This window comes from Delphinapterus leucas, chromosome 8 (assembly GCF_059928025.1).
Source record: "Delphinapterus leucas isolate spDelLeu-1000000601 "Yukka" chromosome 8, BTC_Dleu_Yukka2, whole genome shotgun sequence".
NCBI lineage: Eukaryota > Metazoa > Chordata > Mammalia > Artiodactyla > Monodontidae > Delphinapterus > Delphinapterus leucas.
In genome coordinates this window covers 71147702-71174715 of record NC_143136.1, presented here as the reverse complement: position 1 = coordinate 71174715, position 27014 = coordinate 71147702, and the positions used below count along the sequence as shown (strand labels likewise).

The 27014-nt window shown below is 38.7% G+C and overlaps 1 protein-coding gene across 2 annotated transcripts in view; it reads right to left on the bottom strand.

The window, feature by feature from the left end:
• Nucleotides 1-26582, bottom strand: part of RBMS1 (RNA binding motif single stranded interacting protein 1) — a 213684-nt gene extending 187102 nt beyond the window's left edge. The window contains exon 1 of one of the 2 annotated variants that reach the window (XM_089916779.1): nucleotides 26080-26582. In XM_089916779.1, coding sequence (XP_089772905.1) covers nucleotides 26080-26154 — 75 coding nt within the window. In that variant the 5' untranslated portion in view covers nucleotides 26155-26582. The remainder of the gene's footprint in view (nucleotides 1-26079) is intronic. The other variant, XM_089916778.1, reaches the window with a different exon arrangement.
• Between the last annotated feature and the right edge of the window lie 432 nt (nucleotides 26583-27014).

Genomic DNA, 27014 nt, shown 5'->3' with positions numbered 1-27014 from the left:
TTATCCCCTGGGTACTTGCTCCCACCATAGCCCTGACTCCAGGCTTCCTTGGACTCTGCCCATGCAAGTTATGTGGCCCCTGATGGCTACTCAGGGCTTCGGGGCCCCGGGGACGTCCAGCATTTTCTAAGCTCGTCATTTCTCTAGTAGTTTTCAGCTTCTTCCACGTTGGACAACCCTCCACCAGAATCACTATCCAAAGCTTTCTAACTGCCCACATTGGTACCCACCTTCCCACGGGGTGTTTTTCTTCAGGGAGCCACTAATCTCAGCATTTATATCTGGCCCTCTGTTTTCTCTCAGGACCTTATTGGTATCCCTATAACTAACTCTCACTCAAGCCACAGGATTATGCAAACAACTCAGAAATTATTCTTGGGAAGCATCAAGAGAGTTGTCACAAGATATATAATTATAGGAGATACACATTCTGTACTGTAACTCCACAAGTGAGTAAAAGAGAGATTTCAAAAAAAGGAATAAAGTTAAGGAGACAAAAAGCTGACCTCTTGGTGAAGAGATAAAACAATGAAGGGGGCGGGGCTATACATTTCTGAAAGGCAGAATGAGACAAGATTCTTAATAAAAGATGCTCAGGCTGCATCGGCAGCCTCCTAACGCAGATAACTATGATCACTGAGTGCAGTGCTCCAGAGCCAAGACGATAAAACTGCACATAATTATTTTTAAATCCATAAGGCTGTTGTGCGGGTGTAGATGTAAAAGAAAAACAAATCCAAGCTGGTATTCTGCTTGGAATAGCTCCACATCACACTCCCCAAATATTATTTTGTTCACCCAATTTATTTTTACTTTCTAGCATATGTTAATTAACTATATTATAGATTTTTTCAATTGTCAGTATAAAACAGTGACATCATTCATTTCCCATAGGGCCTAGTGCATGGGTGTTTTCTTGATTATATGAAAAGAGACAATATTTATAGATTAAATTTGTTCTATTTATCAAGCACACCAATTTGTTTTTCTCTTCCCATTTTCCTATTGTTTAATATGAGACCCATTCATACTTAACTATATATTATATTTTAACAATTGTGATTTGCATACACATAAACTTCTTGGAACAGTGCCTGGCATATAGTAAATATTCAAAAAATGTTAGCTGTAATCATTATCACTATTATTTTTGTTACTGTTGTTCAAAACAATTTACCTTACTACAATGAATTCTCTCATAGCCTATACCTGCAGTCGCGCAGGATGAACTTACATAGAACTTGAGTCTTATAAAGTGGGATTCCAAATTCAAATAATTAAGGAAAAAACACAGAATCACTTTGCCTAGATGTCTTTTGTACATATCACAGGCACATTTGACTTTGCACTTAAATATTTTTGTGGTCAGTAGTGAAAAGAACTGTTTAACACTGAAAGAATATTTGAAAGAATATAGACAGTACCTTCGTTAGGTACTGTCTATATTCTTAGTTAGGGGTTTTCAAGAAATCTCTGACACAGTAGCCACAGAATCCACTTTAAAATATGTACAGAAAAAGCCTTATTATGCTTAGAGTTCCCCTCACTTCCAACCCATTTGTTTTGCATCTACTGGATTAATTTCCCTGAAATGTTGCTGTTTCTCAGCTTAAAACCTATAATCGCTCCCTACTGCCCAAAGGATAAAGCAAGACCTTTTCATTCGCCTTGTCTTCCTACATGGATGCTAGGCTCTCTGCACTGCTCTTCTAGTCCGCCCCAAACATACCAATGTTATTCTGCCACCGACACCACTGATCATCATCACCCTGCTATCAAAAGCTGAGCACAGACGTTGCCCCATCCACAGAGATTTTTTTGATTTATCCTGAAGTGAAGTCTATTTCTCCACCTTCCCATAGACCACTCTCCTCATACCATCCACAGCCCTCAACTCAAATTGTTAATGGCTATTAATTACCTACTATTTCCCGGAGTTGTACTGTACTCTCTCCAAGAGTGGGGATATGTCTTCCGACCTGTGAATCCTCCATATGCCTGAGTAAGAGTATCTGTGCAATGAACATTAGAAAGGAAGGAAATGTAACAAGAAACCAACATGAGAATCATGACATAATTCTTTTAAGTTCTAAGAATGGTCTCTGTCAGACTCATGTCCAGCTTAACTTAACATTTTTATATCAAATTTGAAAGAAGTGGCACGCATTGAAATGCCACATCTGCATATACCACTCTTTCCTTTCATCACGACACATACTGTGCTGATGAGGCTGAGAAAATGGGAAAGTGAATCAAAAAGGTGACAGATGATCTTCAATATCCATGAGTAAGACTAACACAGCCCACTAAACTACCAGCTGCAACTGGAACGGTATCTGGGAGTCATTTTGGACCACCTGAAAGGTGGCAGCTCAACATGAACCGTAACCCCAAGGAGCAATTAACATTGGGCATGGCGAGTTATTTAATAGAAATACAATCGAAAATCTAATGTTACTATGCACAAAATTCAAGTGCATTAGGTCACTCTGTGAAGTTGTAATTATTGCCCTTCCAAACAACTAAACTACATTATCAACTAAAATGATTCAAAGAAAAGAAATATAAAATTAGGATTCTTCATTCTGGAAAAATATTAATTTGAAAGAGATAGTTTTAAAGTTTATAAAATCAAAACCAAACTTAGTCCTGAAATTATGAAAAGAAAGGAATAGAGGAAACATTTGAAATGTGTATTTTCTTGAAAAAAAAAAAAAGGAGTCCAGTAGTACTGCACAAATGTATGTGGGTCCTATTGCTCTGAGTGTCCTTAAACACATAAATGGGTGCAAGGACAGTCTAGTCATACAGATGATCGATTCACTGGTTATTTAAAGGATACTTGGGGCATCTGGTTGACCCTGTCCAAATAGGGTCAAAACCATGTTTAGGAACTCCTTAGTCTAATTCAATATAATCTTTCACTTATTCTAATTATAAGTGGAGGCCCACCAGGTATTTAGAGAAGTGGAGAGAAGGATTCATACTACAAGCGAAAGTAAAGGACAAAAAGTGGTCTGTATTGAGGGTTCTAAACTACAAATTTCAGGCCAGGATTAGGGAGAGGCAAACATTTCCTTTTTTACTGAAAAAATCATATTTCAGATAACCTTTTATGTTCTGAGGTGCTTTAACACTCAGTCATTCAAATATCCTGCAAACTTTTCATATACAAGTTGACAGTCCTTTTTACTTTGGCCATTTAACAGGTCAAGTTTCTGTCAAGCAGTTCAAACCTCTCTGGAAACATGCTTAACAAATTCCCAAATTTTAGACAACAGACTAGAAAACAGAGGCAAAAACAGCTGGAGCCACTGGCTCCAGTCATCTAAACTGAGCTAAAATCTTCCTCTTGATATTGAGTCATGTGATTACAGCTATGCTTTATTCTGGTATCAATGTAAACTAATTTCCAGAATTATAAAGCCAAACACATCCCTGGGAAGCCTATAGGAAAAAAATACTACAGGGAAAATCCAATACATGTATTAAAAATATATATTTATATTACTGAAAGACAGAACTTAAATCAATATCTTAAATATTTCCACTTTCCAAAAACAAGAAATTGCTTCAGTTGTGTATCTTTCCCTCCTGTGGTTGCACTGAAGGATCAACCCTTCTGGTCTAGCTTTATCTATTAAATTGACCTAATCTAACTTCAAGGAAACATGATGTGGATTCAACACAGCCTGTGTTTGGTTTCATTTTAATCTATGATATTCTGTTGCCTCTTTACATTTGTTATTTTTGATAGATGTCTGAAAGAGGGAACCAGGAGCTGCATTTTGTATTAATTTCTAGTGTAAAAGTATCTTCAAACAAATAAATTCACTTTGTAATCAATTTAAACACAATCTGCCTTGTTTATAGAAGCTTACATAAAAGTCCAAAGACCTAAGTACTTAGGCTCAGTTGCCAACAGAATAAAAGTATGACATTCTTTGACAAAGAAATAATTCTCACTCGGTGATCTCTTTATTATTGCTATCTTTAGTTTCCATGGGGGTTTATGTGAATAAAATCCCACATGCACTTAGACAGAATTACAAATGAATGTTCTCTACTCCTGTTTATGTTAAGAGTTCCAAGAATGACTATCATGTGAGCATAATGGCGGTCTTTTAGCAGTGCTGACATAAAAGGGCCGTTCCACTGTGTTGTTTAATTGTATATATTCCAACGCTAGGCAACTCTCCAAACCTTATTGTAAACATTGTATAAGGTCTGTAAGTTCAGCAAAATAATGGAGTTCAGGCTTTTTACAGTTAATTCCAAGTGACAGTTGACTTCTCTTTAGGATTTGATATATTGTTTGCCATGATTAGTGCAGATTGCTTTGTCACATAAAACAAGCTAACATTTGGAAACTCAGCCTAATGTTATGCTCTAAGGGTGTCATTTTTCTCCCCATGAAACTGACTTGGAGCAGTACTTTGTTTTCCAGGTCTATAGAAAAAGGTAACCTGTTAACAGTTTTGTTGGGCTAAGGTTGGAGATATAGAAATATATAATCAATAGCTATACTGAACAGTTATTAAGTATACTGTTTATTGCGTTATAGCAATGGAGAGAGTTTGTTAGTTTGATAGAAATGATACTTTAAAAGAACTTCTAGTCAAAATTCCTGTTTTTGTCCACTCAAAGTAGACACAAGTTTCTGTGCAATGATTACGGAGGAAGGAAAGGCAGAGAAACAGAATAAAAGGTAGTACATTCCTACCCTTGAGTTTTATAAGAACGAGTCTCATTTACTGTTCAAAGGACATTGTTTATACATTCCAGACTTCCATCTTATAATTGCTCCAGGATTTGTAAAAAGGAAATCTCAGCAGGGCAGCAAAATTTATTCAAAGCAATAGCTGCACATAATTGGTATAAAATACCAGAAACAGTCTGCTCTGAAAACTCCTTTCTCAGCAATACAGATTTCTACCCCTTCAACTCTCTTTCTATATTCAAATAAAGTTTGACTTCTCTTCCATTATGTAAATCTTTCCTTCCCCTACCCAGATAATATTTTTAAAAGGTCCTATGAAGAATTTTCAATGCAAATGATGTGAGAAACTTTTTTGAGGCCCCTTTGGTTTTATTAGTGTTTACCTGGTAACTACGGCAACAGATAAGTAGGCAGAACTCATGTTGTGGAAGAAAGCTGGTTTTATCTTTTATAATTTCCCAAAATATTATGAGTCAATTATGCGTTTTATCACACATAAAAGTGAGTTAAAATTTCATTACTGTGTTAGTATCATCTCAAGAACTCAATTAAAGGAATAAAAGAAAGGAAGCTTAAGTATGGATGTTATTATACAAACTTGAAAAATACATTAAAGGAAGGTGAGTCACAAAGTGTGACACATCCCATACATTAAATCACACCTTTCTTCAGCACACACCATATCATTGGTCTATAGTGTTTGTTGGGTTTCTGACAAAATTCCTTCAAAACTGAAATGGGGGGGCTTCCCTGGTGGCGCAGTGGTTGAGAGTCCGCCTGCCGATGCAGGTGACACGGGTTCGTGCCCCGGTCCGGGAGGATCCCACATGCCGCGGAGCGGCTGGGCCCATGAGCCATGGCCGCTGAGCCTGCGCCTCCGGAGCCTGTGCTCCGCAACGGGAGAGGCCACAGCAGTGAGAGGCCCGCATACGGCAAAAAAAAAAAAAAAAAAAAACTGAAATGGAAAGAGGCCAAATAACTGCATTTTCCTATTTAAAGTGCCGTTTCATTTTAAAAGTTACTCCAACAACTTCTTTTTGTATATTGATGAACAAGTTTACAGTAGCTACGCTAATTTAATACCACTTCACAATGCCATCTGATAGGATTTTAGCAGATGTTTCCTTACTGGCACAAACAAGAATTTGGGGATGATTTTGTTGCTCTTTTTAGAAGAGAAAAAAAAAAAATCTCCATGAAACTGGAAACGTCACCTCTCAATATTAGGGACTGAAAAAAGTTCCTGAGTGGTGATAGTTGTACAACAATGTGAATGGACTTAGTGCCACGGAATTATATGCTTAAAAATAGTTAAAATGGTAAATTTTATGTTATGTATATGTCACCACAATAAACAAAACAAAAACATTCTTGAGTTTGTACAGCAAGAGTCATTTTTTAAATCTGTCATAATGACCTTAGACCTTGTTCATTTCAAAAGGCACAGTCTCATATATAATTCTTATGGACTACTAAAGACCAATCAAATAAAGCACAATGTGGAAAAGGCAGGCGAAAGGTAGGCTTGAATAGAATAAGAATAATCAGAAAACAAATATCCATGAACTTAATGCCCTGAAAAATATTTTCAGTTGCATTACAGGTAATATGTCATATCCATGATGTAATCACCTGTTTTTCCTTATGGAATAATTATGAACTTCAAGTGATTGTCTTTTCAGATTCTGGACTTAGTGTAATGCAGGTTTCTAAAGACAGACTAAAAAGAAGAAAACTTTATAAAAATGGCCAAGAAAAATCTCAGATTTTATCATAAAGCTGAATATATATGATATATTATATGTATATAATATATATATATACACAGTAAACCCAAGAAAATAAACAAAAAATGAAACTCTAAATATCAAGATTTAAAGAGGAGATATATACACTTTTAATATATCATTAGTCATATTTTCTTCTAGCTGGATACATACTAGACTTCCTAGCTTCAGTCTTTGAATATCTTCTTTGTAACCAATTGGCTAAGAATGGAAGCAACTAGTATGGTACAAAATATCTACATTATGGAAATAAATGTATTGTTTTGTAATTGAAGTAGATTTTTTAATGATGAGAAACCTGGACACAATGGTCTATTTTTAAACATAACTCAGTCTAAATAAACATAACCTACATTTGTAAAAGCATATACTATATAACATAAAAGGGTTTTTGCATCTTTTGCTTTACTTTTACTAGCCAAAAAGCTTTAGGACCAACTCCATCTTGGGTGCTTTTGATTTCTTTTCCCTTTACATTCTGGTCACCAGTATTTGCAGGGTTCCTATACATGGAGACTAGCAATCTGAAAATCTGTAAATGCAGGATCCAACTTCTTACTTCAAAATGGATTTCCCACAAAAATTAAATCAGGTAGCCCATACTTCCTTAACAATTTACTACAGCTGTATTGCCCAATATGAGAGCCACTAGCCACATGTGGCTAAACATTTTTAATTTAGCGTCTCAGTCACACAAGCCAAATTTTAAGTGCTTAGTAGCCTCCACGGGGCCAGTGGACACTGCATCAGACAATGCAGATATAGAACATTCCCATAATTGTGGAAAGTTCTACTGGACAGAGCTGCACTAAAGGACTGCTTTAAAGAGCAAGCTTCCCAAATTTACTTGAAATGAGGTGCTTTGGGTTACTTTATAATGTCATTTCAAAGTATTTAATGTCAACACTTGTTCAGTTGTTTTCAATATCTATTGTGTAAAGCAAGGTACAACTCCACTAGCAGACAATTTTCTTAGAAAGTTATCTGCTATTGATAGCAACAGGCCTGGCAAAATGCTTTGCATATAGTAGGCACTCTACTAAACACTGCTTATCTCAATCAAGGAATAATGCAGATTTTTAAGAAGGCAATAAGTAGCACTGTTAATTGAAAGAAAAAGAAAGCTATTCACTAAGTAGTAAGCAGCCATTTATTTATTTGACAAATATTTACCGATTCCCATTCCTCCATTTGCCTCTCCACCTTCTCTACCCTATTCTGTGCCCTGAGAAGCTGACCCATAATGCCCTGCATCAGAGGGATCCTCCTCCCTCTGGCTTCCTACGGTTTCCAATTGGAGGCACTCTCAGGAGATCCAAAAATGGGAGGAAAGTGAGGGATGTCTGCCCAGCCTAGGTTGGCCTTGGTCCTCAGCTAAGGTCACCGCTCCTCTCAGGCAGCCCTCTTCGCAGGTTTACCCTTCTAGCTTCTGGGAACTGCTCCCACCTCTAGCCCTTCAGACCCTGTGTAGTAAAAATACCCATCTTTTGCTGGCCTCAGAACATGTCATTATCCGTTTTTGGTTTCCCTAAGTCCTGCCAACACATTTGTAAATATCCTTGTTTATTAAACATCTCTTGAATACCGAGTTTGAGTATGCGATATGTTTCCTGTCAAAACCCTGACAACTATAATCACAAACCCTTCCAGACACAATTCTAGGCCCTTAGAGACCTCCAGCTAATCCTAAAAAATATCGTTCTTAGAAATGTAGCCCTTTTAAAATATTTAATTGCTTTTCAATAATGCCCCATCCATATGTTATTCAAAAAATTACAAGTAAAATTTTCATTTTAATGGGCCTCTCATTTCTTTTTTTTTTAATTTATTTATTTAATTTATTTATTATTTTTGGCTGCATTGGGTCTTGGTTGCTGCACGCAGGCTTTCTCTAGTTGTGGCGAGGCGGGGCTACTCTTCATTGTGGTGCACGGGCTTCTCATTGCAATAGCTTCTCTTGTTGCAGAGCACGGGCTCTAGGCGCGCGGGCTTTAGTAGTTGCGGCTCACGGGCTTCAATAGTTGTGGCTCGCAGGCTCTAGAGCACAGGCTCAGTAGTTGTGGCGCACGGGCATGTGGGATCTTCCCGGACCAAGGCTCAAACCCGTGTCCCCTGCATTGGCAGGCAGATTCTTAACCACTGCGCCACCAGGGAAGCCCGGGCCTCTCATTTCTATACACATTACATTTGTTATATTTAACTTGAATATTTTGTTTTTGTACTTCATGAAATGCTTATATGACAATGACAAACTAGCTTAATAGCAGTGATGGCCTTCTAGGCACACACAAGGAGTCTAATAGTAAAGCTACAGATTGAGAAAATTATTTAGGTCATTTAGACTAAAAACCCGTTTTTATCCTAATCACGTGTGTATTTTAAGCATTAGCATTTCACCCCTAAAGAATTCTGGCTGCGCTTCATAATTCTCTTTAGCGTATTAGTAAACAATAGACATGGATCCAATTTAATAAACATTTATTTTACTACCTACTATGTGCAGAGCATTGTAATAGGCACAAAAATGAACAAGGTATATTTCTTGTCTTAAGAGTCTTACATGCTTATAAAGGAGACAACATACACACAAATTACTGTTAACAAAATGATACATTAAACTGTTACTAAATTCAGTTTAAATACACATAAAACGTCATGCTATGCTTTTTCTTTCCTGATATTCTCTGACTTGTTCCATCTTATCTCCCAACATGTAAATTATATTACATTATAATGTAAATTTATTACATATAGTCTGAATGAAATTCCACTTAGTGAAAGTTAACATATAATAAGGAATGAGGAAAGATCAAATTAGTAAACTCTTATGTCCCCATATTTTAAACATCCTAAAAATGAGATTTTATCAGCTGCCCAAGAGTGAGCATATAATAACCAATGCAGAACTGGATATATCTGCCTTAATAGGCCTGTACATTCTTTAAAATGTGAGTAAACTTTGCTCAAAAGCTTCCTGACATATTGAAAAAGTTAGATAAAAGGTTACTAAAAACAGAAACATTTAGTTTAGGAAGTAAACTTGGATCAGAAAAAAATTCCCTGTTTCTAAGGATAATAATTACTCCTGTGCTTACTGGAAACTTGACTTTCTTTTAAGTCACTCTGATGGAATACATATGTTTTTAACTTAGACGAACAATGTACATGACTTCTAAAGTGTCAAGCAGGCCCATCTTTCCTGCAATAATTAAATAAGTAAAGGAAATTCAAACACAAAGCTACCGCTGTGTTTTGGGAGAGACTCAGAGCAATTTACACACACGCATTATTAATAGCCAAATATGTTGGAGCAACATGGTGTTTTTTTGTTTCGTTTCGTTTTGCTTTGCAACATGTTGTTTAAAGATGATTCACTCACTCCACCTGAGAGAACTTTCTGGTCCAAGAAATCAACTGCTCTGTAAAAGAGGCACCCTAAGATGTTTTAAAAAGGCACGTCTCTCCCCAATCTTTAAAAACACCACCACCCTGGAAACCTTGACTGTGACCCTTATCAACTAATAATGGTCCACAAACAATTTGTTTTCCTTACAGATAATGTAGAGGCCCTAATATGATGATTTTAAATCACCCACAGGCCTTTCTGTCATTTCCTTCTGTGCATGGCATGGCTTCCAGAGTTTACCAGTCATGATTACACACACTAGTAGGAGGAAAACCAAAAGGTTTGAACCAATCAGCACTGAGGGTTTTTGAAGCAGTGAGAAACAAAACAAAACAAACACAAAAGGCTACTACAGCTGTACCTCTGCTCAATCATGCATTCCTCAGAAGTTGGTTGTAAATCTAATATGACAAAATAAACTCACCCTTTCCAACTGACTTAAGAAATTATTTCACAAACTATTTCTCTTAATATCTAATTACTCTTTAATAGGCCATGGCTCCTGATGGCTCAACTTTAAATTATACTTTCTGTCAAAGACTTAGAAATATGTAAATGAACTTAGGGAGGCATTTTCACTGGAGAACGTTTTGTAAACTGTAGGAAAATCATGCTCTCTTATTTGCTTACTATATCCCAATTTCTCCTGTATTTGATTTCCCTAAAGTGAGGCATATGGCCAGGCATGTTCTTTCCAGCTAATGTATTTAATGAGTACATGATCCAAACAGCATGAGGGAAAAGCTGTATCCAAGTAGCACAGTGGATCTGTTGATGCCTCCTACTGTGTGTTTTCTTTCTCTGAGGTCTTCCAGTAATTGACTAAAACGGAGCTCCTGAAACCTGATCCTATATAAATGCAGAAGGCTGTCAACTATGTTCAAACAACTCATGAAAAAAACAAGATACTAGAGACCAACGTGGAGTGCTTGGCATTAGGAAGAAAGTGGTTCCCATCAGAGTGCTGAATGAGAGGGTTGGCTTCAACAACGAAAGGAGGTGCTTAATCAGAGCCTCTCTGGGTTGTACTGTTGTTGTTTTGGTGACCAAACAGGTTACAGCAGGTAGTGATGGCAGGACGGAGAAAGTTTAGCGAGAATGAAGTAGATTGGAGTGTATCCTTCTAGTGTGGGAAGGCTCCAGGCGTGCTGAAAAAGTGAAAGGGTTTTGGCCCCAGACCCAGGGCTATGAAAACAAAGACCCTTAGCAATGTGGTAAAGGAAGAATCCAGAAGGAGACAAGGCCTTGAATGGGCCAGAAGCCATGGAGGATGAGCAGGGCCCAGCTACGGTAGCACTACCCAGCTAACCTGTAGGGTTAAAAACAGAACAAAGCAGAATCAGATCTGGACACTGTTGTGGCAAACCAGGAGGAGGGGCCGCGCTCGGGGAAGGAAGCGCAGGAGTCTGGCCGGCAGGGTGACCACAATTGGTTTCCAGTCAGAAACCAGCTGGTGACGCTGGCCCCATTCACACCCCAGTCCAACCTCTGATAAGTTTCCTGGAATAGCTGCTAAAGCTGTGTGTGGCCTGCCTTCTTCCTTCCTTCCCTCCTTCAGGTCACAGCACTGGCCAGTCATGTGAGGTCTGGCCCTCCTGTCACTCCCCCTCCCCTTCCCCCCACCCCCCGCTACTCCCCACCCCCTGACTCTGGACCTCTACTCCTGTCTCTTCACTTTGGGTAGCTTTCCTCACCTGGAAAGTGAGTGGCTTGGATCAGATTATCTTCAAGTTCCTTCTAGTTCTAACATTCTGTGATTCTTGGATGTTATACATTACCAGAATCATAAAATTTAGAAGTCACCTATTCAACCTCCTACTCAACCCAAGCTAACCTAGCCAGAACTAATAAGCTTTGAAAGTTCTATGTAGTTGTTTTTGGCTGGCTGAAGTCGGCAGTAATCAAAGCTTAAAAACCTTAAATATAAAGCATGAAAAAAATATATATGAGATTTCTAGAGCATCTAAGAAAAAGTTTGAAGGAACAGAAGCCCATAGAGCAGCATGTCCTATTGCTTTCTAAGCACAGCTATTCCCAGACTTTGTTTTCACAATATCCAGGGTATATTTAAAAAAAAAAAAAAAATCACAGGGGATGTTAGTAAATTCTCCAAACACAAACTAATTTTCAGCTGATTATCATGCTTATATCAGACAAGGTGATTGGATGACACATCATCAAATAAATGAAGCCTCAAAGGGAGAATAAAGAATATAAAGGAGAAACAGTTACATTTTGAGATGCATTCAAGAAAAATCAAAAAGCATGTCATCTGTTCTTAAGGGGGAAGTTTCAGTTATAAGCTACTTTTCAAAATTAATTTTTACCTGATAATGAATATTCTCTCTCGCCCTTCAAAAGAATTATTTTCTTAGAGTCTATGCCAACTATCATACTATAAATTTTGAAGAAATCATTGGCTGTATTTAAGAAATAAGCATTTAAAACAATAATTTTCCATTGTGTTTTATTATCAGTTACTTAAAAGTGGTAAGTTCATAAATAAATAAGAGATATCCTTCTTACAGATTACATGAAACTATATACAATAACATTCTCTCTGCATAGTAACCAACACTGAGGTGTGTAACTTGAATTTTTAGATGGATTATTTATAATCCTTTAAAGTGCAATTTATTTAAGGGTTTAAACAAATCATAGGATAAAGGATCTTTCGTATAACATTAAAAAGATGATATATTTGGATAAATCTTTCGAAAATCAGAACTGATTTTGCCAAATGTACTTGTGATGTCATAATTACCACCACCACTCCCTCTCAAACCCCAAACTTGACTTAATTGCTGAGGATTAAGAAGGACTGGAAGATATCATTTCTCCCAATATTGATGTATAGACAATGTCAGTCCAATAAAAATTCTATCAGATTTCTTTTTTTATGAAAATTGATAAGCTTATTCTAAAATTTATTTTAAAAGGTAGAAGATCTAGAATAGTTAAGGCCACTTTGAAGAATACACAGTTAATATATTGCTCTGGTAATTAATACCAGGTAGTATTGACACAAGAACACATAGAGAGCCAAACAAAAAGTCCAGAAAAAGAAACACGTAAATGTGGTCACCTGATTTACAAAAAAGGCGGCACTGAAATTCAAAGGGGAAAATGAAAATGTCTTTTCAATAAATGCTGCTGGATCAGTTAGATATTCATATGGGAGGGAAATGAATCTTGACCCTATCCACAAACACAAAAATTAATTAGAAATGGATTGCAGAGCTAAATGTGAAAGATAAAATACAGCTCCTGGAAGAAAATATAGGAATATAACTTCATGACCTTAAAGTAAGCAATGATTTCTAAAACAGACACAAGAACTGGTGAACACAAATCATAAACTGAACTTCATTAAAATTAAGAACTTTATTTATTAAAAGAGAGTAATCAGATAATGAAAGGGAAAACTGAAAATTGGGAGGAGACACTCTCACACATATATATCTGATGAACGATTTGTATCCAGACTTTATTTAAAAACCTACAACCAATAAAAAGGACAACCCCATATAAAAAGCAAGAAAGGGAACCCTCTTGCACTGTTGGTGGGAATGTAAATTGATACAGCCACTATGGAGAACAGTATGGAGGTTCCTTAAAAAACTAAAAATAGAACTACCATATGACCCAGCAACCCCACTACTGGGCATATACCCTGAGAAAACCATAATTCAAAAAGAGTCATGTACCACAACGTTCACTGCAGCTCTATTTACAATAGCCAGGACATGGAAGCAATCTAAGTGTCCACTGACAGATGAATGGATAAAGAAGATGTGGCACATATACAATGGAATATTACTCAGCCATAAAAAGAAACGAAATTGAGTTATTTGTAGTGAGGTAGATGGACCTAGAGTCTGTCACAAAGAGTGAAGTAAGTCAGAAAGAGAAAAACAAATACCGTATGCTAACACATATACATGGAATCTAAAAAAAAAAAAAAAAGGTTCTGAAGAACCTAGGGGCAGGACAGGAATAAAGACACAGACATAGAGAATAGACTTGAGGACACGGGGAGGGGGAAGGGTAAGCTGGGACGAAGTGAGAGAGTGCATGGACTTATATATACTACCATATGTAAAATAGATAGCTAGTGGGAAGCAGCCGCATAGCAAAGGAAGATCAGCTCGGTGCTTTGTGACCACCTAGACGGGTGGGATAGGGAGGGTGGGAGGGAGATGCAAGAGGGAGGGGATATGGGGCTATAGGTATATGCATAGCTGATTTACTTTGTTATAAAGCAGAAGCTAACATACCATTGTAAAGCAATTATACTCCAATAAAGATATTTTTAAAAAAAGCGAGCAAAAGGTTGAGTTTTATGTTATGTGAATTATATTCAATAAAGCTGTTATGTTTAAGAAGTGAGCAAAATATCTGAAAGGCACTTCACGAAAGAGGAGATCCAATTGGCCAATAAATATATGAAAAAGTGCTCAACATCATTAATCATCAGGGAAATACAAATTAAAACCATAATGAGATACCACCCACCAGAAGGGCTAAAATCAAAAAGACCGACAATACCAAGTGTTAGTGACATACAGAGCAAATAGCTTTCTCACACTTTGTCAGTAGGACTAGAAAATGGTAATATCTACCATTTTAGATGAACATGCACATATCATGTGACCTACCAGTTCCTCTCTTATGACTAAATGCATATGTTGACCAAATGGTATGAACAAGAATAATTACAGCAATTTTATTCATAACAGCTCCAAATTGAAATAATCCAAATGCCCATTAATAGTAGAACAGATACATGAATCGTGATATATTCTCTAATAGAATACTACATAGCATTAAAAAAAGAATCGACTGCTACACATAAGAACATGGATGAATCAAACCAAAATGTTGATGAGCTAAGGAGGCCAGACACAAAAGGATACATACGACAGGACTTTATTTATTTATTTTTTTGCGGTACTTGGGCCTCTCACTGTTGTGGCCTCTCCCGCTGCGGAGCACAGGCTCCGGACGCGCAGGCTCAGCGGCCATGGCTCACGGGCCCAGCCGCTCCGCGCCATGTGGGATCTTCCCGGACCGGGGCACGAACCCGTGTCCCCTGCATCGGCAGGCGGACTCTCAACCACTGCGCCACCAGGGAAGCCCAGGACTTCATTTTTATGATGTACAAGAATAGGCAAAACCAATCTACAAAGATAGAAGTAAGACTAGCGGATACCTTTGGGGAGGAAACTGTGAGAAGGGGCATGAGGGTGCTTTCTGGGTGCTGGAAATGTCATAGAGTGGCCTGGGTGGCCATTACATGAGCATAACAATCTATATATTTAAAATGTGTGCGCTATACTATATATATGTTCTACCTAAAATAAAAATTTTAAATAAACAAGTAAATAAAATTATCTCGCGCTCCACAATGGCAGGAATCATGCCTCATTTACATATTTGCACCTTCCAGGGCCTAATACAATGCCTGCTCAGTGTTTGTTGAATTTAATTAAATTGCCCACCAGGTAGCTCCAACTCTATGATCTCAGCTAGATGATTTTAGTACAACATGTCTGAGTGGTCAAGAGTAGAACTATAGTTGGGCACTTGCTTCCTGCAGACTCCTTTTAAATTCCCAACGCGTTCATGTTTAAAATATCTGGCGCTTTTTTTTTCTTTTCCAAAAAGGGAGATGGGAGTATTTGCATACTGAAAAACAACCCCATTTGCAGGGTTTAACAAGATTCAAATCAAAAAGGCAAAGGAAGAGGAAACAAAGAAAGGTGCTCCTGTGGCGCCCTAGAAAGCAGATGTTCATTAGGGCCCAGACACACAGATGACGATCACCGTGTGCTTATCTGAACAAGCTATCGTCAGAACACACAGTCAAATCAAATTTTGAAGGCTCAAAGGATATGCACCGAAGAACATCCCGAACTGCTGAGACATGAATTTGAATTTGGTGACAGAGATAGAGGGGTAGAAAAGAACACTGTCATTTGAAATCCTATTTATACGTTAAGATATAATCTACTCTTTAAAAAAAGCAATCGAAATCAACATTTAAGATTTTTGCTATTAAAATTAAAATCTGAGGGACTACTACCAAGTAAGAAACACACCTTTTTTTAGTCTTTTGCCAAGCAGAAAAACACAATATATCGTGGTTCTTTTTAAAGAATAGTTGTGTGAAATATTCAAGAAACAGAAAAAAATGGTTACATATGATTTTAGATGTTATTATGGGTACAGAAAAATTGTATGCAGCTTACCATTTCACTATGTCATATTTAAAGTTCCAATCTCATTAAGAGCCCACATTTGGCATCAAAACACTTTTTATTATGCTAATTATATTCTCTTTTGTTCGAAGTATTACATCATGCCTGTGCTTCTATAACACTTATACATTACCAAATACAATTTTATTTAAATTTTCCATATAAAATTGGATAAGGAATCAGAAAGAAAATCCCATTCAAAGAGGGAACTGTAATTAGCAAATTCTTAATCATAATCTGTAGCATTAAGAGGTAGCAAAGATTTTTTTTTAGCCAAATTAAGTCAGACCCACTTGGTCCCTGACTTGGGCAGACGCAGTGGGACTAGCTTGTATGCAGCCATCACCCTGGCAGATTCACCACTGGGCACACAAACGTGTAGCTGGCCAGAAGCCAGTCCACAGTGGCACTACTGTTACTGCGCAAGAAGAAAAGGTAGAAGCAGGAATGGAGGAGAAAGGGGAAGGAAGGAGTGGCGGAAAAGGAGACGGGAAAGAGGAAGCACACTTTGAGATTGCCCAACCCCCTGGACCCTTGCCATTCCTACTTTGCAGGCCCTTGGGCTTTGTCTAGCTCTTCACCCCAGAGTCAAGCCGCAATCCAGAAACAAAATACCAAGGGATCTATGGTCTGAGCCGTGTTCTAAAGCATAGACTGGTTCCATTTTTGCCCTCCTTTCAGGGTAGGATTCTTAACCTGTGCTCTACAGGCTGAGTCTCAGTAAAAATCTGAGGTTAATGGGAATGTGCCATCTTCAGATTCTCAAGGTTTGAGGTTTCCCTAAGAGTTATGAACCATTGCTGGACCAGGACTTGGTGAAAATAAGAGAAGTGATGGTATTGGACAATGTTTTCTTTGTCTTTTGATATCCTTCTTGTTACCAGTCTCAAGAGCTGTTTGCTTGATTCCGTGCTAGAGAAGAGAAGGAAAGCTTGTGAGGCTGTAGTAATCTAGTCAGTGATGAGCTAGGGATGAAAAGTCCTACTTCTTAGATAGCCGGGGACTGCTTTATGAAAATTGAGGGTGGGCTAGGAGGAAAGGGAACAAGAGATTATCAGTGAGGCCAACACAGGGAAAGAAAACAAGTAAGCAGGGAGCTAGTCTCAGGAGCGAGGAGCGAGGACGTCTCCCAGGGCCTTAACTCAGCGAGAAGCTCCTGAACCCACAACTCCCAGCTTCGCAAATCCCTGACCCACGTGACTCCACAAGCCACACCTCCCATCTCTTCTTGAAACCCGGTCCCCAGTCCTAGAAGCTCAAAGCCCCTTCTGAGGGACTAAGGGAACTCATCTTCTCACTGCCCCTCAGGTGAGTTAGGGAAAACTCCTCAGTCCCCTAAAGGGGGCCAAGATGGGTTCCCCGAATTCCAACTCTGAATACTCACCCCCCTCCTCCAAGAAACATTGTCCCTGTGTGATGATTTGGTTCTATGGTAGGACCAGTACAGAACAAGTGTGTGTGAATTATAAACTGGGTTACTTTCACAAGCTCTTATGGGTTGGCTGGGGACCCTATCATTAAAGATAACAATTTATATATGAAATATACTAGATGAGTTTCAAGTTCTAAATAATTGATAAGTGAACTTTCTGGAACAAAACCTGTTGGAAACACAATTCGCTTGTAAGATAAGGTATACCCAGTCACAGAACAAATCACATAGCGCTCTAAAAAATATCATTTGCCCAGCTATAGAATTTCAGCTATATAAGTTTCTCTGCTAGCCAGTTCTTTCTGTGTTGTTGTTGTTAATAAAGGTATGCAAATAATCATGTAGAATAAAACCTAAGAACTGAGACTAGGAATTTTTTTTTTTAAGGCTTCCATTTTTAAAGCAATGCAATTAATCAAAGCTGTGCTCTGTAGGAAGCAGAGAGGGTTTGGGGAGTATTTCAGTTAATGACCTGAAAATAAAAACTTTTCTTTCTGTAAATGTCTGCATTTGTCAAAAACCTGTTTGGTGATGAATCCAAGTTATTGTTGAGAAGACAAGGGTAAAGTTGGTGGTATTACAAATTTATGATATGATTTACTTTTCCTTGTAACCAAATATTTTATCTGAGACTTTATTTCAAACTGCGAAAATATTTCACTGCTATTCTACAGGTGAGGAAGGGTTTAAGCGGTTTTCCAGCACAAACATACTCCCAATTATAAGTCTCAAAATCATCATGTTTAAAAAGTGTTAAACAGGGGAAATAGCATAGTGTCATTTGAGGGGCTTAAGTATAATGGAAATGTAAGTTTATAATCTAAAATTCTTTTTCGGCAACTTTGATTCCCCGCCCCAAGAAACTCAAGTTTAGAAAAAGCACAGAATTCCATGATGTATCCATCTAATTCTGCCCATTCTTATTAGTAAATTTTTCAACTTATAAAAAACAAAACTAGTATCATGTAAAGAAGGCCCACCCACTTGCACAGCTGGGAAGATGATGCATTTTTCCTTCAAGATCAGTAAAAATTATTTATCATATCAATGAAGTGATCTAGTTTTGTTGCACGAAAACCTTCCCTGAAATTGCTCTTTTTTTCTGGACCCAGCAGCGCAATAGCACTTGTTGTTCAATGGGTAGCCAGAGGGATGGGTTCTGTGTCTCACACTGAGGCCAGAGGATAATATGACTCCTGAAGGACTTAGCTCCATTGCAGAGTAAACAGCTTATTTTAAAAGAATGAAAGCTAGATAATGACCAAATAAAGAGAATAAAAAGCTATAACCATGAAAGATCAGGAATAATAAAAAAAATCTGTTTTTTTCTGAAGAAATGCTAGCTCACAATAGACACATTATCAAGATGTAGATTGCAGGCACACAAAGATGTAATTAGCAATATAACAAAACTCCAAAGAAGGCTAATAAATTAGGAGAAATAAACATCACTTCAAATGGTTTAAACAATAAATGTAATACTTCGATATAACCATTATGTCATCATTTAAGGATTATATTCTCGGCCTGTCACAACCCTAATAGGTGGGTTTAATAGCACACTTATAAGCATAAAACTGGAAAAATAATAATGTAAAATAAGGTAATTGTATATGAAACTTTGAGGAGAAGGAGTTAACATGAAGTACAAAAAGGTGATATTCTTTAAAGTTCTAAGTAGTCATAAAAGGATTATAGAGCAGAAAATATACAAAACAATAGTGATTATCATTTCAAGAAATTTTCATTCATTCATCTAAAGCTGAATTCTTTCTAAAATTCCCAGGTTTACTGGAACTTTTATTAGCACTTTACTTTTTCTCACAGTACACATGGCACTGTTTTTAATCCCACATATAGATCTGAGTGCCTTCCTGTCACTCAGACCCTTGGTTGGTATGCTGCCTTCCTGGATGTACTGTTTTGTAGATATTCTTTGCTTATGTCTTGAATTGTGTCTATTATGTCTTCCCTGGCAGCTGGAGAGCAGGGACCAGATATTACACTCCCTAACCTTTCTTAATATCAAGTGCAGAGAATGGTGCTCTGGGGTCACTAAGGAAATACGATCGCTTAGTTAGTATTTTAGCCCTTCATGAGCCTCAGCAATTTCCCACAAACACCAGATTAAAATTTAGCCTAATTCCAGAATACAGATGTTATTTACAGCCATTGTAGGCAATCATCCACCAGACATTGATTTTGTGTGTTTTTATAAGTAAGTTAGCTGTTGATATAAGCATCTAATCTCTCTTTTAGAATCTAGGCTTTCATATCTGTCATCCAGAAGACTGTTTTCCATCCTCTAAAATGGTAAATGCATCCATTTAAGAATTAGCTAAAAGACAATGTATGGAGAATGACAATGTTCAGTTTTAGACTGAACATTTTTTCCTCTAGGAGGTCTAGATGTTGATTTTTGCCCCCTTTTTCTCTCTCACCATCTTTGACACACTTATTTTCCAATGTTTGTTTGAAAATTTTAAATATTCATATAATTATATTATGGAGACTAGATGCATTAAGCAAAAATAAGGAATTCAAATATGTGAGATACACATTCAGTTTGTTGGCTTGGCTGTCACCATTCTCTTTACACTTTTCCCCACATTTCTACCTGATTAAGAAATTATTTGGTTTCTGTTATCAAATTTGTGTGCATGCTCAAATTTGCATGTGTGTTTGACACACACAATGTAAGAAGACATTTTGCTGTGTACCATCTGACGAAACTCCCGGTGGTAAATGTCTGTATCATCCAAGTGCTGCTTCTCCCGAGGAATAGCCGAGTTCCACCAGGTTTTACTACTTACTCGTTAAAATGATACAGCAGAGAAACCAGAACATTTACATTCATTCCACATAACATCCCCAAGCCCAATGTTCAATTTTGAATATATGGTTTAATTTTGTACCAAATATTATGGCACTGCATTTAAATCACTGACATATCATTACTACACTTTCTTTAAAATAAGTGATGTTACATTGAATAAAACACTTCCACTTAAGAACAACTGGATATGTTCCTGCTTATTCCTATAATACCCAATGAATGAGATAAAAAGCTAAGTGGCTGAATGTCCTACATTGGATAAAACACTTCCACGTAAGAACAACTGGATATGTTCCTGCATATTCCTATAATACCCAATGAATGAGATAAAAAGCTAGGTGGCTGAATGTCATATTAGGGTTATACAACACTCAGTAACAGAGATAATTATAATTCTGAACACCTTAAGGCTAGTTTATGTTTTAGTTATTAACTATTAAATGAATAAATGTTTTTACCACATCTGAAATACTCTGAAAAATAAGGATTTTCTTGAAAATTAAGCAGAAAAAAGTTTGAATCCTGTTGGTGGGGGCCAGTAATAAGAGGCAAAGACAGGCTGAGTCACCAATTCATCACATGTAACATTTCCCTCTTTGATATAATACTATGAGTTGTTTTTTCTGGCACCATATTCTTTAATAAAGACTGCCAAAAAAAAAAGGCACTTTTGATTCCATAAATTAAACACGGATCAATTGATATGTGATTCATCTTAGGGATCTTACTCACTTCATAAAATGTTTGAAGTTTTCATTATAGGAACAAAATAAATTAACATTCAAATCAAACTATATTGAGATTTCATTAGAAAATCAGGCTGAGTTATTATATTTATAGATTTTGGTCTATAATTTTTTTCTGGTCTAAAAAAATTTTGCATGTACTTATTCAGAATAATAATAGTCACTAACAAGCATTTATTTAGCACCTACTGTTCTGCAAATCAAGCAAGGAAATAGGGAGGGCTGATAGCCTTTGAAGAGAGACTTGGTGTGGGATAAGGACACCATGCTTGGGGAAAATAAACTTTAGGGAACTGAGCATCCAATAAAAAACAAACTAGACAAGAAATTCTTCATCTTTAAAAAGAATGAACAACATTTAGGTGTCCATATCATTTTTATCTCCATTCTAGATCTTCCTCACATGATTTTTATTGGTTAAGCAGACATAGGGAAAAAAAAGAATTTTATTTCCTGGCAACTCCCTCTTTAGTAAAAAGAAAAGGGAAAAAGGTCCTTTTGTCTTTAGTGTAAAGACCTACGACTTATTAAAATTTCAGTACTCATTAAGTAAGCTGGGGTAATTTAAAAGTTCCGAAAAACCGTTAAGCAAAATACAAAGTCTGAGAGATACATCAGTAAAGCTTAAAAAAATGTTTTTCCTGAAAGTGTATTACATGGAAATTGCCCATATTTGAATTTAAATTCGAAGCCAAGATTGCCAAACATGTAAGGTATAGCTAGTTATACTGATACTAAATGGCTGAATACTTTCCTACTTCTCTTCACTTATCTTTCCCTGTTCCATTCTAGGAGCATAAGATTTGTCTCCCAACATATAAAAAAATAAGATGCATTATGGAAATTCAAAAGAAATGGCTATCTGAGGGGAAGGGTGCTACAATATTTCATCATAATGCATCTTGATTTTAGCATTTCCGTGATCTTGAGCCTTCCAACACCACTTCCAGATAGCCACAATACCCCGCTCACTTAAGGAAATAAGGTGTATTCATCACGTAAAATATTGTATTACTGTATGGATGCATTTAAGCAAACTTTATTCATCTCACAAACGTACTTACTTCTCAAGACACAGAGCAACCCAAGTTTTAATATCATGCCACTGTACCTCCAATTCACCTTAATCTACTCAGTAGTTCCACGTATCAAATCATGATCTCTCATTCCTGGAGAAACAGATTGATACAATATTCATTTGACTATGACTAAGGAAAAGTTAAGGAATTCAACAAAATGTTAATGCACCCAAAAATTCAATTCAGAAAAGCTGCTTTTTTTCTAGTAGCTTCATTAATAGAATACCAAATTATATTACTCATTATTTTTCAGATTTTGAAGCTAGGTTCAGGTATGTTCTTTGGCATACACTTATACAAAAATAGCTTTTAAACAAACATTTGTTTTAGAAACAAACATTTCTCTAGTGTAGAACATTTCTTTAGTACACAAAACAATATAACTATGAATAAAGACAGAAATGTGTCAAACTGCTTGTAGCTGGTATGAAATATTAGCTAACCATGTAAAGAACATTTTGTACTTCCCTTTCTTCAGAAGAACTAGAATAAGTATTTCGATTTCCATAAATATTTGCATACACATATTGGCAGTAATGTACATCATGATATCTTTGAAACAAACAGAATTCAAGGGTTGCCTTGCAATAAGTGAAAATGTCTACACACAAAATGTTAATTAAAATGTTACGTTACCAGAATTTTTCCTGTGTATCTGAAAAGTAGATACCAAATTTAATTTTTAGTAATACGGCATAAGTCACTTAATAATTTAGAAAATCCTTTAGAACAATACATGCTTATATTTATGAAGCTACATCAACCTGTATCTTAGAATGAATGTGTCAGGTGATAAAGAGAACCCTGCTGTGATAAGACCACCCTTAACGGAGAAATACAAAAAAACTCAACAAGCGTGTAAAATCAGGTTACTTGCAATCTCTGTTACTCTACGCTAAGGCATTATAAAAATTTCGCAATCTCCTTCATTTCCACCCATGTCCTGCCTTTCTATAACATCCTCAACTTTACTTTATGTTTAATGCAGCTGTATTACTTTTTCTAATAATTATCTTTTTCTGTCAAAGCACAAAGCATACCAATATGGTAACACACTGTAATCCAGCTCCACAGGCTCCTTTGGTTGTTGACTGTTAGTAGAATGCAGAAGTAACTAATATATTTTTATAGAGAAAAATTACTAAATTTTTCTGAAAAGACTCTGGATGATTAACATACGAAGAATGATTTGACATACGTTAACTTTCTATGGTATGGCAACAAAACTCATTTTCAAGTGCCATTTTCATTGGTATCTATTCCTTCTAATGAAAAGAAATCCCATCCGTTTATTCTTTTTCAATTCAAAACACATCCATCTCTTGATCACAAGTTTAAGTCAAATATCACTTGGTAAACGATCGTGCCATCCCTCAGTTTTTGATAGAGCTTCCACACAGAAGTTTCAAAACAACTCTGTCTAGCAAACACATCACTGTACTTTAAACAGTGATGTTTTCTATCCCATATTTCAGGAAGGTTAAAATACACACACACAGAGGCAAGGATCATCACTGTAGACAACAGATTCTACGTCAGTTTATTAACTCTTTAGGTAGATTAGGTAACACTTGTTTTTAAACTGACTACAAATCAAATCAGGTCTCTATTTTTTTTAATGACTCACAATACCATGTGACCAAGAGATAGATGAGATACGGGAGACAAAAAGGGCTATGTGTCCTGAACTATGCTACCTAAAATCTGCATCTAGTCGCTTTACATTTTAGGAGGTGCCTCTTCCTGAGATAATCAAGATACTTTACAACAGGGAATTTAGATTTAATTATCAAACTTTAATACCAAGTTATATAGGTCAAGTGAGTATGTGTGTCTTTCTCCGGAAACAAAGAGATTCAGAATAATAGGATTTCAGATTTCATAGTAGAAACAGCAAGATATGTTTTGAGAATGTCATTTACCGTAACACAAATCAATATTAAATGCTTTACGCAGGAAGCACACTTTCAGAAAATGGGCCCTAAAGCTTTCTGGGATCTGACCCTAATTACTAGAGCAGGCTCTTGCCGTTTGTCTCTCTCTTCAATTATTTACGGGGCAAAAAGAGCCAAATGGCATTGCATTAGCTATATTAAATGCTATGTACTTGGTTTCTAACTTACTAATGGTACATAAAAATTACTAAGGTGAATATGCCTGTAGAAACATGGCCTTTTTTTCTTTTTCACCTGAGTGTATGTTATTTATTATTCATATAGTTAAGTGTTGAATAGGCTGTCCTTTAGGTACCCAATGCTGCATAATTTAAACAAGTGCATTAAACATATATGATATCTAAAAGGTAGAGCATTGATTACACTTCAAAATTTCTTTGAACAACTTATATTTACAGTGTAGCTCACCAAAACACGGGTACCTCCCTCCACTCCCTGAAAACAAATACAGCAGCGACCACACAAGAATGAATGATGGGTACCCTTGCTGCTACCATCTTGCCGCTTTGTGGCGACCCAAAGTAAAATGAAAATGGGGAGGGGGGTGAAAATGAGGCCCTTGAGGGCTAAGAAATTTCAGGTCTCTATGCTAACAAGTGTCCTTTTTACATGGACACATACAAAACTATGATGTAGGTACATAACATGGGCCACACACACTTGTGAGAAAGAAAAGCTTATCAAGGTTGAATCAGAGATTCTCTGCACCAGGCCAGAAATGCCCTCTGCCAGCAAGCAGGGCATGATTACAACCTCCCAAAGAAAGTTCAGAGGCTGCATCTTTTGTGATCTAGAAGGGCACCAGGAGTCAAGATAAGAGATGCTAATTGCTGAAGAAGTCTGGTGCATCCAACTTTTGCCCTCCCAAACTGTGGGGAAAAGCTTCCAAAGCAGTGAAACCCTCACTCTTCATGGACCCAATATTTTTTTTCCTGAGTTCAGGAGGCATCAAATTCTTATTGTCAAAATAGGATAGGCCCACTAACAACGTACCCAGGGTCCCTGGAAAGCCAGTCGCAATTTGTATGACTACATGTCATCCGCTGTGTTACCTAAGCGTGCTCCAAGGCCGTTTTTGAGAAAGCACCACTGGAAATCGATCTGTGGTAAACATATACGGTAGTATGTCTCTAAACTAAATACTAAGTCACTTCTTTCTCTGCATCGAAATCTGCCCATTGTCCCTCCTTTGCGGAAGCTACAGGGAAGATTAAAAGGGACATCAATGAACGCTGAGTGAACTTTGACCACTTTTCTACCCAAAACAACAGCGTAAAAGTAGAAATCAGTAACCAGGTGAAGTGCCACACCGCACAAAGATCAAGGCGAGGGGCGGGCGCGCAGGGCCGGAGGCGGGGAGGAAAAAGTCCCGTCCCCAGCCTCGAGCCCCAGTTGTCTCGCGCGCGGAAGGCTGAGGGGCGTCCCCGGGGGGCGGGAGGCTCCGCGGCACTCCGAGGGAAGCCGAGAGTTACTGCTCGCCGGGCGAGGCCCAGGAAAAGGGGTCGAAGATCCGCGCCGCCAGCGGGTGCTGCCGCGGGCCCCAGGCGTCGGCGGCCGAGCAGCCAAGGCTCGGCGAGGGGCGCCGCTCGGCCCGCGACCCTCCCCGCTTCCCGGGCCAGGAAGGGGCCGGCGGCTCTTTCCTGTCTAGTCTCTCCCCCCGCGGCTTTCTGTAACCCGATCCCAGCACTCCGCTCCGCGGGCAGCCGCCGCCCCGCGCGCCGCCGGGCTTCGCCCAGGCCAGCGCTATAGTTAGCAACCTTCCATCAACTCCACCGGAGGCGGCGGGGGCTCGCCGCGTGCCCCTCCCGGACCGGAGCCGCGCGCGCCCCCGGCGCCCCCGCCCCCGGCGCCCCTTTACCTTCGCTTGAAGATACTGGGGGTAGTAGTAGGTGGCGTACTGAGGGTACATCTGCTGTTTCCACACTTTGCCCATGAAGCTGGAAGGGAGCCTGCCGTGCAGGGTCGCGGGTACTTTGGGGTTTCCAAGTCTCGGTCTCTCCTGCCTCTCCCTTTCCGGCGGCGGCTGCTGCCGCTGCTCCACCTCTCAGCCCGGACCAGACGTCCTCCTCCTCCTCCTCCTCCTCCTCCTCCCTCTCCTCCTCCTCCTTCTTCTGCTCCCAGACAGAGAGAAAGACACTGCAGAGCGCAGAGGGCACCCCGGACAGGGCGCTCGCAAGGAGTTGCCTCCCGGAGCCCGAGTGCTCCGGGGCTGCCAAGGGCTGGCGCGCTGGCCGCGCTCCGCTGCGGCAAGCAGGCTCAGCGGGGCCGGGAGGTGATCAATACAAGTGGAAAGTGCTGCTGCTGCGGCGGCGGCGGCGGCGGCTGCGCTCGGTGCCAGGCGGCATCTGGGGTGGGTGCGCCCGATTGGGAGAGGGGAGAGGGGCTGGCGTGCCGAGGCCGTGGGGGAAGGGCGGGCGGGGGCGGGGCTTGGGCGCCGCGGAGCCGGGACCGGCTGGAGGTGAGGGCTGAGTTTTAACCACTCCTCACCTCCCAGGCTTGACGGGCAGAAGCCTTGGGAGCCCGAATCGCTTTGTGTTGGGGGTGGAGGGTTGGGGGGTAGACTGGGGGGGGGGGGACCCAGCTTAAGAACTGCAGAGTGGACACCTTCTTTGGGGGGACGCACTTAAGAACTGCAGAGTGGACACCTTGTTTGCTTTCATGAGTTTTTATCTCCTTAAGGGGGAGGGGAGGTAAGGGGGAAAGAGGAGGAAATCTGATTCATCTCTCACTTCCCGCCCCCCGCCCCCCCCGCCCAATGATTTTTTTTTTTTTTCACAAGAGAAGGAAAATGAT